At 39.5% G+C, this 12,654-nt stretch overlaps 2 protein-coding genes across 6 annotated transcripts; both read right to left on the bottom strand.

The window, feature by feature from the left end:
• Positions 1–207: 207 nt before the first annotated feature.
• On the bottom strand, positions 208–1,738 carry LOC149001391 (uncharacterized). Its single transcript, XM_089137801.1, has 3 exons — positions 656–1,738; positions 480–559; positions 208–384 (listed from the first exon to the last, which is right to left on the bottom strand). The coding sequence occupies exons 1-3, from the start codon at positions 1,550–1,552 to the stop codon at positions 291–293; spliced, it is 1,071 nt and encodes a 356-aa protein (XP_088993927.1). The 5' UTR covers positions 1,553–1,738; the 3' UTR covers positions 208–290.
• A 3,076-nt stretch (positions 1,739–4,814) lies between these two features.
• Positions 4,815–11,023, bottom strand: SPC98 (spindle pole body component 98). 5 transcript variants are annotated; one of them, XR_016170337.1, is made up of 4 exons: positions 8,567–11,023; positions 8,018–8,446; positions 7,851–7,904; positions 6,841–7,044 (listed from the first exon to the last, which is right to left on the bottom strand). XR_016170337.1 is itself a non-coding variant. In XM_089138003.1 (2 exons), the coding sequence occupies exons 1-2, from the start codon at positions 10,846–10,848 to the stop codon at positions 8,158–8,160; spliced, it is 2,571 nt and encodes an 856-aa protein (XP_088994129.1). In that variant the 5' UTR covers positions 10,849–11,023; the 3' UTR covers positions 6,841–8,157. The 5 variants fall into 5 exon arrangements, 1 of the variants encoding a protein (XP_088994129.1); XR_016170335.1 differs by lacking the exon at positions 6,841–7,044 and adding an exon at positions 4,815–6,822 and having other exon boundaries at positions 7,851–8,446; XR_016170336.1 differs by having other exon boundaries at positions 7,851–8,446.
• Positions 11,024–12,654: the final 1,631 nt, after the last annotated feature.

Below are 12,654 nucleotides of genomic sequence, written 5' to 3'. Positions count from 1 at the left end.
AGCGCCCTCAAAAAGATCAAAAAGGGGGAAAAAGAAAAAAATCAAGAACACAAATGAAATGCTTTTATCGGAACTCATATGCTACCACAAATTAGATTTGCGAACATGCTTCAGTACAGATTTAAGAACAATTGTTCTTTCAAGAGGCATGAACAAGCAAATCAACTGTCGTCCATAGAATATAGTATCAACTATTATATTCAAATCATTTAACCTACAAATCAAATTGTATAATATCAATGACTAGTTTTGGAAATTCTTCATAGAGCCGGCATATTATGGTGAAGATTTTAGACACCAAAGCCAAAAACTGCACGTATCTTGTAGAATATGTGGTCTCTCCATCCTCTCTCGGTGTTCTCAACAACAGTGGAGTTTCCAAATCTGTGTCATAACAAAAACAAATGAAAATTTATGGATAACATGAAACAGGAAGTTCCAGACTTCTATACAAAAGACGAAAACTGAAAGAAGCGAACCTGTCTTCTTCAGGGATATCAGTCTGAGTCATCTTGACAATGGTGACACCTGGTTCCGGCTCATCAAATGTAAGGCGTACCTGCGAAAGCCATCCACATTTAAGTGTCAAATCCAATTTTTTTTTCTTTCAGTGATACAACCCCTCAAATAATAGATATAAGTGAACTAGAATTACCGTAGAAAGAATCCCCTCAGGCCAGCTGCCGAACCTCCACTTCTGAACGATCAGCTTACCCTCCTGCAACTCCTGATGGATTCCCGTGATTGAACCATCAAAGAGGCTGAACTGCCCCCCGACCTCCCTACTAATCTTCGCATTACTCTGAGTAAACCCTTTCCACCTGTTCTCGTCCATCAAAATCTCGTAAATATCCCTTGCCCTACATTGGAACTTCTCCGTCATAGTAATCGACTTGAACCCTTTCTTACTCTTAGTATCCTTCTTCTGAACAGGAGCAGCAGCAGCAGCAGCCTTCGGTGTAGCAGTGGAGGTGGCAGCCGAGTCGGCCGCCGGTGAGGAAGAAGACTTGTTGGTTGAAGGCTTTTTGACCTCCAATTCTTCCTTGGCAGGACCACCATTAGCCATAGTCTGAACAAAAGCCCTAACTTTCTCCAACACAATGGGTTTCCCCTTAGAAAGGAACGCGTCCTTGATTCTACTTCCAATGGGACCTTCGTCCCTGACTGTGACTTTGATTTCTGGGTCTTCATCAGCGTTTTCATCGGCAATGTAAGGGATTTCGACAGAACCATCAACCTTGAGGAGTGATTTGCCGTCGGCATCACGGGCTTCGCCTTCCCAGGACAAGGAAACACTGATTTCGTAACCTGGGATTATCTTTCCCTTGCGAATATTGAGGAATGCTTCGCCCTCAACCTTTTCAACCTCCTTGGTTCTGATGTAGAGATTGCCCTCGCCATCCAGTATTGTTAGGTTAGAAAGTAGCTTTTTGAAGAGGTTTCGAGACCATTCGAGGCAGTCGGTCTCCGCCCAGTGCCAGTTATGAACGTTGGTGCCGTCTGCTCTGTCTTCTACAATCCAGCGTTTGTCACCTTCCCCATATTTAGCCATTTTTTCCCGAAGCTCACTCGGTTGCTCAATTCAGATAAGAGAAGCAAACGAGAACTGAAGAGTCGTTGCAGCGTTGCGAATTGTCAAAGAATACAATGGAGAAGTAGATAGAAAGAGCGGCGAGCTTTGCAAGCATTTGCTCTGATTCTGGATATATAGACCAAGGGCGAAGGCTCTCGAAGGAGCGACGGAATGGGAAAATAGAAAATTTAGCGAGACCAGGGTTTTGGGAGTGTCAAATTCCAGGCCGACCGACTCAAGCACGTAAAGCCAAGCCCGGTCCAGTCCGGCCCAGACCCTTTTTTTTTTTCTTTTTTCTTTTTCTTTTATTCTTTTTTGGGTCGTAGAGGGGATGTACTAGTGTCGACTTTGCGTCCCAACTATGCAATGTTCAGACTTTCAAGTTAAATCTATGCAAGCATTAGTTCGATGAACTACCAGCGCACTGGCCCCATTAGGGTAGCCCCTCTAAATGCCTAGTATAGTCCATAGTAAGTTGGTAGTGGTCTCATGCCTAGGCCAAATAACACATAATTGTCAAATGTGGAAAATAGAGCAAAAGGGGTTCAAACCTAGGACATGGGACTACCAAACCACTTGGAAGTAAGCTTGGAATGACCATATCACCACCCCCAGTGTTGGCCTAAGCCATTTTAAAGAGGCAACTCATGGTTTGAAGTTCTATCCATGGTTTGAGGCAAGGTTTAAAGTATCGGTATCGAGTATCGTATCGGTTAGATGATTTTTTAAGAGACATATCGCCCTATATTGAGTATTGTATCGCTCTGGCTAATGTATTTTAGTGTAATTCAATGGAGAGACGAATCGAGATGTATCGTATCGGTTAGGTCAAATATAGATACGTATCGGCTAGTATCGTATGGTATCGTGAGATACTTTAAACCTTGGTTTGAGGTATTGATCTTGACAAGGATTTGGCTACCTAAAAACTCAGATCTTGTGAGGGCTGAGATAAGGATCCCTAATCAATTTGGCCCAACTTGTGGGCCTATCTCAGTGGGGGTATTAGGGTTTAGTAGGGCTAAAATTTAGTATCTAGCCTACTTTAGGCTTTCTAAACACAATGGTGGCTTAGATTTGTTAAGAACACAAGTCAAATAATACATAAAACATGTTTAGTTGTTCTCAATTTTATATTATTACATCTCGTAATACTTATAAGTTAAACAAAGGAGTATAAGAGTAAAATCAATGACTAAGCTACTCCTTTAACTTTTTCTCCACGAACACCACCTCCATTAGTGTAGAATAGAGCTTTTGAAAAAAAAATGAAGTGGGGAAGAACATTTACCTTGTTTCGATTGGCTTCAAAATTAGTAGATCTTTGTAATGGAGGACTTAAAAGACTTGCTAATACAACCTAAGGAGAGACTTCATCAACAATCTGGAGAAAAAATTGACCAAAATCAGCAAAGGCGGAAGAAATATTGAAATAGGTCAAGATCAAGATATTTCGACTCATCCCAACCGAGATGGGATATTTATAAAAACTAGATTGACTCGATGTCTTGTGACATCTTAGATCTTCGGCGAGGAAATTGTATTTTCTCGATATCGACTCAATTTGCACAAGATCTCCTTTCAAAGCCTAAAAAAAGGAGATCTCAACAAGACCTCGAACCACGGTTCTAGCCCACCAAGCAACTGGCCAAACCAAATGACTATAGGCATGACTTAACACAATCTATTGACACCGCAAGGTATGCTTTGAAATGAAGTTCTTCAATTATAAAATATAGAAAAAAAAGCTTGGCATGCTAGCAATATAGAGTTTGAATCCTCGACCTGATCGAGAGAGATCTATGTTCCCCTCACGTTTTTCTACCACACATTAAAATAGAGACCCAATGGGTAGCACACTTCTAATTTTCTTTGAATTCAAAGGAGGGTCATCCTCCTAATGTATGGTGAAGGGATGTAAGGGGAATACAAACCTATAACCCTTATCCTTAACATTTCATCGAAGGTCATCCTCACTAAGATTTGGCTTCCAGGCAATGAGCTCTCTTTGAACAACCCCCTGAAACAACTTATTCTTCTTCACTGCATTCTTCTTTTCCAATTCTATGATCTAGCAACAGTCTCCATCCCATCCCTCATAGACAATGATCTCTTCCTCTCCTCCACTGAAGTGGATAATTGCAAGCCTAGGGCTCCTCAAATGCCATTTCTTTCGAGATTATGCAAGTAGACAAATGTGAAGTGAGTGCACAAGGATAATGTTTGTCCAGGAAAATTATTTCAAATCCCAGTAACTTCGAAAATTCTACCTTTAATGCGTGGTTTTGCAGCAGAAGGCATTTGAAAGGAGAACCCTCCACTCCCTGAGCTCTAATCCAATGTAACTCCCTGTATTTTGGTTCCCGTTCATCACTCTCTAACAAATAGGGATGTAAATGGACAATCAAAAATTTGAATTCAATTCGTATTATATCCGTTTGATTGGATTTGAATTCACATTTTTTGGGTTTCGGATTCGGGTTTGAATTCGGATTCACATTCAGATGATCCAACTAATAATCAGATTCGAATTCGAATATGCCCATTTAAGTTAATATCATCCGATTTGATTAGATATCGTATCCAATATCTATATCCGAATAAAGCTTGATTTTGGAGAATATATCATTATTCATTCATTAATAGTAACTAATTATATTAAACTACCAATACACCATTACATTAATTGAGCCCAACACTCAAGGAGTTTAAAACCCCATTTGAATTCAAATATTTTTATCCACCCGATTACTTTGAATTCAAATTAACTAAACAAATTCAAATTCAGTCATAAATTTACACATTGATGGATATCGATTCAAATTCAAATATTACCATATCCGAGCCAAATTCAATCCATTTACATCCCCATTAATAAACCCAACAAGAGATGGCAAAAGAGCTATAAGAATCCATTGTATTTTGACTAACACGGGAGTTCACCTTCTCAGCACTTCGAAGGCCAGAAAATTAATTAGGCTGAAATAGTCATAGACACAACTCTTCATTAGAAACAGGTCAATGACTTGCAGGTTAATGGGGAAAATCGTTCTTCCCAGATCACTTGATGCAGATCAAACATTTGACTTGGTTTCTGAAGATTTTGCTAGAATTGAACTTGGCTCAGCCGATCAAATCTGAATCGGTAAGACTTCCCCAATCTGATTTAATTCCAATTGTCCAAACCATGTTTCTCAATGTTTTGTACAGAATGCAGGACAAGTGGTACTTCAAACGCTATGATCTCATCCTTCAGATCAAAGTCTGCAGAGCAGGCCAGAGCACCAACCTAGTAAACATAACTGTGCAGAAGTTGATGTTTTGAAATCAACTACTCATTCTCAAGCCTGCATCAAACCATGCAGATATTCATGCAACCACTTTTGGTACATCACCTCTAACATGCAAGCAACCTAATCTGTTGGAGTTTTCTCCAGACCCTCAACCCTAGATAGAACCATTAAAGATGAATCCAATTTCATAATGTAATTTGAGAAAGAGAAGTGATCAAACAGCACACAAGCAAGCTATCGCAGGTCAAGCACATCCTGTTTTTACCATCTCCAATGCCCTTCAAAAGCTTTTTCATGATTCTCTGGACTTTAGAACCTTCACACCAGCTGACACCAAGCAGGAACCTTTACCTGAACCATGAGTTTCATGAGGTCTATGGATTTGAGGAACTTCACCCACATCCACAAGTACCATCTTATATCAACCACATTTACTAGCACTAAGAAGTAAACCATACGCTATAAAACACAACCCTTCATGAGCTTTAATCAAATTTTATTGAATCCAGAGTGTCTGCACCAGAAACAGCAAGCCATGCTTGACACAAAGTGGATGTACAGCTCCAAGTCTCATAATAATTCACAAGCCTGGAAGTCAAAATTTGACATAAAGTCCTGTCTAGCTGATTCTATCCAGTGGTAAACACCAGAAAAATTGATCATGCTTGAACTATAGTGGCTGTACATCCTTTTCAAGATCTTCAAGATTTTAGAAGCTTCGCCCAGCCAACACTCAGCAGGCACCATTATTCAATGAATCAAAAACCACTAAAGTTTCATCTTAACCTTGAGTTTCACAAGATCTATAGATTTGCGGATCTTGAACCACATCAACCAAAACTGACAGGATACATTAAAAACTAGAAAACACAACTTTTTATGAGATTTTATTAAATCCATTCCATTGGCAGTGGCTTCACCAGAAAAAATAGTCCATGCTGGATGCAAAGTGGCTGACAAGCTCCATGTCTGAACATTAATGTCACAAATCTAAAGTCACAATTTCTCATAAAGTCCCATTTAGCTGATTAGATCCACCAGTGTAATGCAACATTCATTGTGTCGGCATAGTTTCAAAAGCACATTATCCATAAACACGTAGAGTACATTGTATAACCCACATTTAGGGAAACTAAACAGAACGCTACTACCAATTCAACTAAAAGAAAAGACTACATAAATTCAATAGCTTTAGCAGACTAAGACTCCTTATAAGACTAGCTTATGTAGCAAAAACTGATCTTTGTACACTTAACAATCTCCAAACTCAACATAAAAAGCAAAATTGAAATTACAAAATTAAAAATTAAAAAAGGATAAAGTTATTAGTAATGCCATAACAGAAGCACAATTTTGTCAATGATTTGACATGAAAAACACCTAGATAACCAAAATTAATTGAACCTCTACTTCTCTGTTTACACACCAAAAATTTATCCCCATATAGCAAACATCACTCAACTCTATTTGGTTATTTGGTTATCAGGCATCTTATGTTACTTGTGCAAATGACACATGAAAAGACACATCAGTGAATATAAGATTTTTATGCATAGAAATTTTAACGTCTGCTGCTTAGCAAGCACCACAGTCATACAGGGTGGAAATCACTTCTCAATCCAGTCATACGATGAGCGGCATGCAGCTTCAGGACTATCAACTGTGGATCTGTCTCATGGAAACGTTTAGCCCAGAAACAGTGAATAGTTATTTGTAGTGCTCTATCTGGCATCTCACGTGATTGATCAAAATAATAAAGACCAATTGTCTCCATCACCAGCATCCTGCAGCAGCAGTCGCAATTGTGCACCGAAAATATTTGAAAGCTGAATTTGGACATCTATGTCAGTCTGAGTCACCATTGAGCACCCACATTTTATGGAGAGCTAGAACTTGGATCTTCATATCAGAGAAAACTGTCAGGCTCAATCAGAACTCAGAAGTGAGGTGATGTTCCTGAAAGGCAAAGTAGGTTGCTATGTCAACCAACTTTTGCTCGACATCAATATTCCAAAAACTGGATCAACTAGTCTCCCCACATCCTTCTATTACACCATGCGTCCTGTGGACTCCTTAACCCACAAAGATTTGGCCACCCCTTTCAAACTGGAAGACATTATGATCTCTTGAATAAGTTAAGCCTTCAGTCCAATGTTTTAAAGTTCCCATTTCTGGGACCTGTGAACCCGGGACAACTGGTCAGACATGCCTGTGTCTAATTCAAGCTGTTGACACTATAAGCAATGACACATCCACAACATCTAATAACTAAAATACTTCATGTGATTCTCACACCTAAAATCAGCCACAAGATCAACATGACTGAAACAGAGCTAAGAAGTCCAGATTCAGGAGTACTGTAGTTCCTTATTTCCAAAAAATCCCAGATCGAGAGAGTAAGATTATAACTACAGGTATTGCTGAATGTTAGTGCAACAAAATTGCTGTGTTACACACAAAAAAAATATAATAAATTTGAAAATTCAACAATGAAGAATCTAGAAGAAGAGAGAACAATCAGGGCTTTCCACCACAAGGCTATATTGGATTCAGCACCATCCATACCTCGATACAAGGAGAAAACCCGGGGCACTATTTCCAGAACCAGTTTAACCACTTTGACAGAATCCAGCTAGTTCTCAGTTGGGAAATAAAAAGATACTAGGGAAAAAAAATTAATGTTCCTTTTCACTATTATGTGACATTAAATACAAGGACCTCCCCCACCAAAAATTCAAAAACTAAACAAGGAAGATAAATATGGAACAAAACAGAAAGATGCAAAAACAAAATCATCTCAAAGAATGATACCATAAACTGCTAAGCATTTGTCAAAAAACAAACATTGTACAGATGTACAAACTTAGAATGGACAACTTAAGATAGCCACACCAAAAACACCCACATGGCATTGGAACCATCAGAATATGAAATGTGAAAATGTAGAAAACACCATAGACCCTGATTCTATGATAAAAATATACCTCGACATCAACCTCAGAGAACTCCACACAATCCTTTAGAAAGGAGTAAAACATCTGCAAATGAACAAAAAGTTAAGTGTGTCATACAAGAACATTGCACTTGTAAATTGTACTGACTACGTAGTAAGGTATTACTGTTAAAAGGTATCTAGAGACATAGAATGGACCTGGTTGGTCCATATAAGCCAGCCACATCATGAAAATCTTGATTTGAAACTAGCCGTAATTGGTCTATGAGGCCCTTTTGTCAGTGCAACTTTTCTTTTGCAGAGGCATTCCACTTTAACTTTTTCCTCAAGCAGTGTAATTATATACAAAGACGCTGACGACTATAAAACTCGGTGAAGTCTAAACGGAATAGGAGAAATTTCAAATCAACATGTTGTTGCACAGGTAATTGTGCTATGAACCCTTCAAGTAGCGATGAATACTCTTTCGCAATTGTTTCCAGGTCTTCTCGCATGTTTCGAAGAAATTCTTCAGCACGTTGTGTTAGGGCCTTCCTGCCCCCATCAACCCATGTTCCATGTCCTGACAATTCATCATTTGCTTTTGATTTTGATCTTGTTTGAGAGGATAAAGAGGAGCCCATTGTTCTGCATATCAAAACAGGGAAGTGCAATTTTCTGAGCATAAATAATCAATTACAGAGAAATGACATAATTTCCATATCAAGCCACAAATACGGAGTTTGCACTAATAAAGTAAACACATACCTTGCTTGCAACTCGTGGATACCTTCATATAATCGATCAGCATGACCACGAAACCGCAATATAAGATCAAATAACACAAACAGTGTCTTAGAAAGGGTTTGAGAACACTCTCCAAGAAGGGACTTCTCCACAATAGAATGGAGATACTTTTCATGTGCTGCAAGCAGGTCATCCAGATCTTTTGCAGCTTCCATTTCATTTGTAAAATTGGACCAAGACACTTCCAAAACCTCAAACATTATATAATATTGCAGATTTGAGACGAAATGGTTCATCTCATCCCAAAGAGTTTGGCACCGCCGCAATGCTAATGTGAATTGCAGTTTAGTGGAACCTTCCTGCTTCAAGAAAAATTGAGAAGAAATACAATTTGGTTTCATTGTCTTCCAAGCCCCAATCAGGGCATGCTCAACACGTCTAAGCTTCCAAAGGAAATTGAAGATTCTAAGATATCGTGCCATAACAGATTCAGTGAAAATGGTATTTAAAGGAACTCTTGCATCATACTCCAACGAGAAAACATCCCAACCCCTGTCTCCAGTACCATGTGGCATCATCTTGACCCTTAACCTGTCCAGTTTTTCAAGATCATATTGGGCATTTGATGCGCGGATTGCACTTTCCAGCAATCCAGCTAGTTTGAATGAGCTGATAGAATTGGCAGGTTCTGAAAGCTCAGGCCCCACGGTATCCATTAGATACTGAACAAAATCACCTTGCCCAAGGAGCAAATAACGCTTAATTGCAAGACAATGTTCCTTGAACTTGTATCTCTCGTACAAGACATCCATCAGATGCTTATCTATCCTCTTGGCGGCTTCAATTACCAGAGACTCGAGTGCATCAATTTCACCATACCCCAGCCCCCATCTCCTAGTTGTCGTTCCAACTACAGCTGCTGCTTCTGTTGCAGCATCAGCCCAACCCTGATCCTCACAACAGACTCGAAGAAAGTTTATTGACTTCCCAGTTCTCAAAATCCTTTTAGCAAGGGATTGTGGTATGAAAGAGGGAAGCATGCCCGCGTGTAACCTATATCCTTCCTGCCACAATGATTCAGCTTTTACAGGCTGTCCCAAAACAAAGAACTCAGCAAAGATGTCATCCAGCTCCCCCTCCAATACCCAACTTCTCACCATTTCAAACAATGGAGAGCATATCCTACGAAGCAGACGGCTCATGAAGTCTTGAACCAAAGGGTCTCCATGCTGGGCGTGCATATGGATTGCCCCTGCCATTGCACCACCCCTCAAAACCCTACAACTGTCAACCAGGACAGCCATCAGCCTCATCTTCACCATCGGTTCTGCAAACCAAACCGACAACCTCCTCAGGGAGAGATAATTCCCCGAGTTCAACGTCTTCGAAACCAAGGGGATGGGATTCATGGACTGCGCTTCTAAGACCGCCAATAATTTGTAATACTCAGAAAGCTCATCTTGCAATGCAGCACAAAAGGCTTGCCCAACTGTTCCAACATCCTCAGCAGGAAACCTATCCATGCTCTCCGAAATATAGCTTTTAACTTTCTTAAACAACCAACCCAGTTCGCAGAGCTTCCGAACCATAATTCTGGTGTTTCTGGGTACTTTAATCGAGTCCGGGAGCACATAGGCATCAATACTCTTATCGAATTTCACGTACTTGCCATTTATCCCCTGACAAGCATATAAGACATCCCTCACCAATTGACTCTCCGAGACATCACTCTCTTCATTCAACAAATCCGCAAACTCCCTAAATGCCATATCCCTAAGATTGTCTGAATCCTTGGAAATCAGCAAAACCCCACCATTCCAACCCTTATCGGGAGGGTTAGGGTTTTGGTTCCGAGTAACCCTGTCGTCTTCAAACAACACAGGGAGACCCCCAGAAACTGTGGAAGATAAAGGTGTAAAGAGAACCCTAGAATCAGATCTCTTCTCTTTGCGACGATCTTCAGAGATGACTTTGAGAAGATAAAGCACAGCCCACTTGTTGTGGATACTACCGTGGCCGGATTTTGACGAGAACTTGGTGTAAAGATCGGCGAAGGTTAGGGCATCGGAAGACTTACCTTGGTTGACAAGGTTGCGCTTGATGGACTCGGCCATTGCAGCCTCGTCCATAGAGATTGAAGGCGTCATTCGAGAGCCGAGGATACGCAGTGCATACTTGAGCGCCTTGTCTGTGTCGATTGAATGGGTCGATTGCTCCGAATCGTTCCGATTGGGAGAGATTAACCGAAGAACCAACTGTTTCACAAGATCCAACACTCTCTGATCTTCCATTGAAAACGACATGGGATTCACCAGATCTTCCTCACAACTACACCACCACTACTACTACCACCAGTTGCAGATCATTCTCTTCAGTAGCAGTAGCAGTGTAAAGCAGCGACTAGCGAGTGAGAGTGAACAGATGATGATTCATTCCATTTTGAATCATTTCTTCTATAAAGAGATTCCTGATATTCCAATTTTCAATATTTTGAATTCTGAAATTCCTCCAAGGTTTGGAGGGATCGTGCTCGGCTGTTGCGTGTTAGCTGATGCTGCGGTGGGATTGTGCCAGGTGGCAAAGTTCAATCTCAACCATTCAAATAAACATGCGATGCTTATCTACTTAATTGAGTTGGACCAAACAAGCCCAATGAAACCAAATCGAACCATTCATCAGACCATTTCTGTTTTTGGTACAAAGGCACTTTTTAAACTATAAGGACTCGAAGTGGTGGCTAGGGTTTATACAAGTAGGGTTTTCTTCAATCTGAAAAAGATGGATTTGGGATTTAGGGTTTCTTTTTTGATTTGGTACATGTATGGTTGGTCGATCCAACTTGAGTTAAGCATGAATCTTTTCACTTAAGTGAATTCACTCTTCACATGCTTGTTTAATGTCACCGGCGCAATCCAATCCCAATGTAAAGATAAGTCTCTGAATTGAATTCAAATTCAAATTCAAATTCATCGTAACAAACTCTATCATGAAATTATCTTATTTTCAACTAATCAAAGAGTTTGAATTATGGTTAAACTATCAAAAAATTGTAGAATCCTGGATGTATTCAAATTGTAATTCAAATTCAAATATAAACACATCTTCCACTCACAATTTGGAGTGTGAAAGTCCGAACATTGTGTAGCGGAACGCTAGGTCACTGCATGTCTGCATCCCCTATTTTTTAACCAAAAAAAAATTACTCCAACGAGTTATCCCCTGATTTGTTTAACCAAAAAATAAATATAGGAAATTGATCTCTCAGATCGAGTGCCTTACAACTGACCTAACTAGAGGTTGGGCCTTTAAATGTCTCAGTTGAGTAGCTGAAAGACATTAGGTAAATTGAGCCATATATTTATAGGTGAGTGCACTTACAACTTGACCTAACTTTATGAGGTTGGGCCTTTAAATGTCTTAGTTGAGTAGTTGAAAGACATTAGGTAAATTGAGCCATACAGTTATAGGTGAGTGCACTTACAACTTAACCTAACTATATTGGCGTGAAACTAATAGTGATGTGTGTCCGGTCCATCACATGGGCTTAGCTTTTGCTTTATTGTGTCTGAAGTTCATCCGGGCCAGCTTTTTTGCTCACCTCAATTACATGTTCAGAGGGAACTTTGTAGTCCACAAGAGTCGAACCGATGACCTCTCCACTGAGAAATATAGATCTTATCACTCTACCAATCCTGCATTGACTATTATATATATTTTTTTTCATTCAAAATAATACATTTAACTTGGGCCTATTGGATTTGGGATCCCAAAGAAACTTGGACATTTATTACTTGGACTATAATCACGATTTATTTACATACTCAAGGAAATAAAAATTTACTGCAATTGTGACTTCCCTAAGATTTCTTATAATTTTGGGGTCAATCTATATGGTTTATCCACTATCACAAAAGAAGTTATAGTTCCTTCACATTAACCTCTAATTAAAGAAAAGACCTGACGAATCTAATATATGGAAAGTATGTATATATAGAAACTTTGTCCCTGTTTTTGATATCCTAGGACAATCTTTTTCCTTTTTGTTATGATCATATCATTTTAATTTCATACAAATTGTTAGTCCATCTTTAACAAGTCTAAATCGTCTC

The sequence above is a fragment of the Hakea prostrata genome, chromosome 10 (assembly GCF_041222555.1).
Source record: "Hakea prostrata isolate BN-2017 chromosome 10, UWA_Hpros_2, whole genome shotgun sequence".
In the NCBI taxonomy this organism is placed as follows: Eukaryota; Viridiplantae; Streptophyta; class Magnoliopsida; order Proteales; family Proteaceae; genus Hakea; species Hakea prostrata.
The sequence above is the reverse complement of the archived record's forward strand: the minus strand, read 5'-3'. Positions and strand labels throughout refer to the sequence as shown.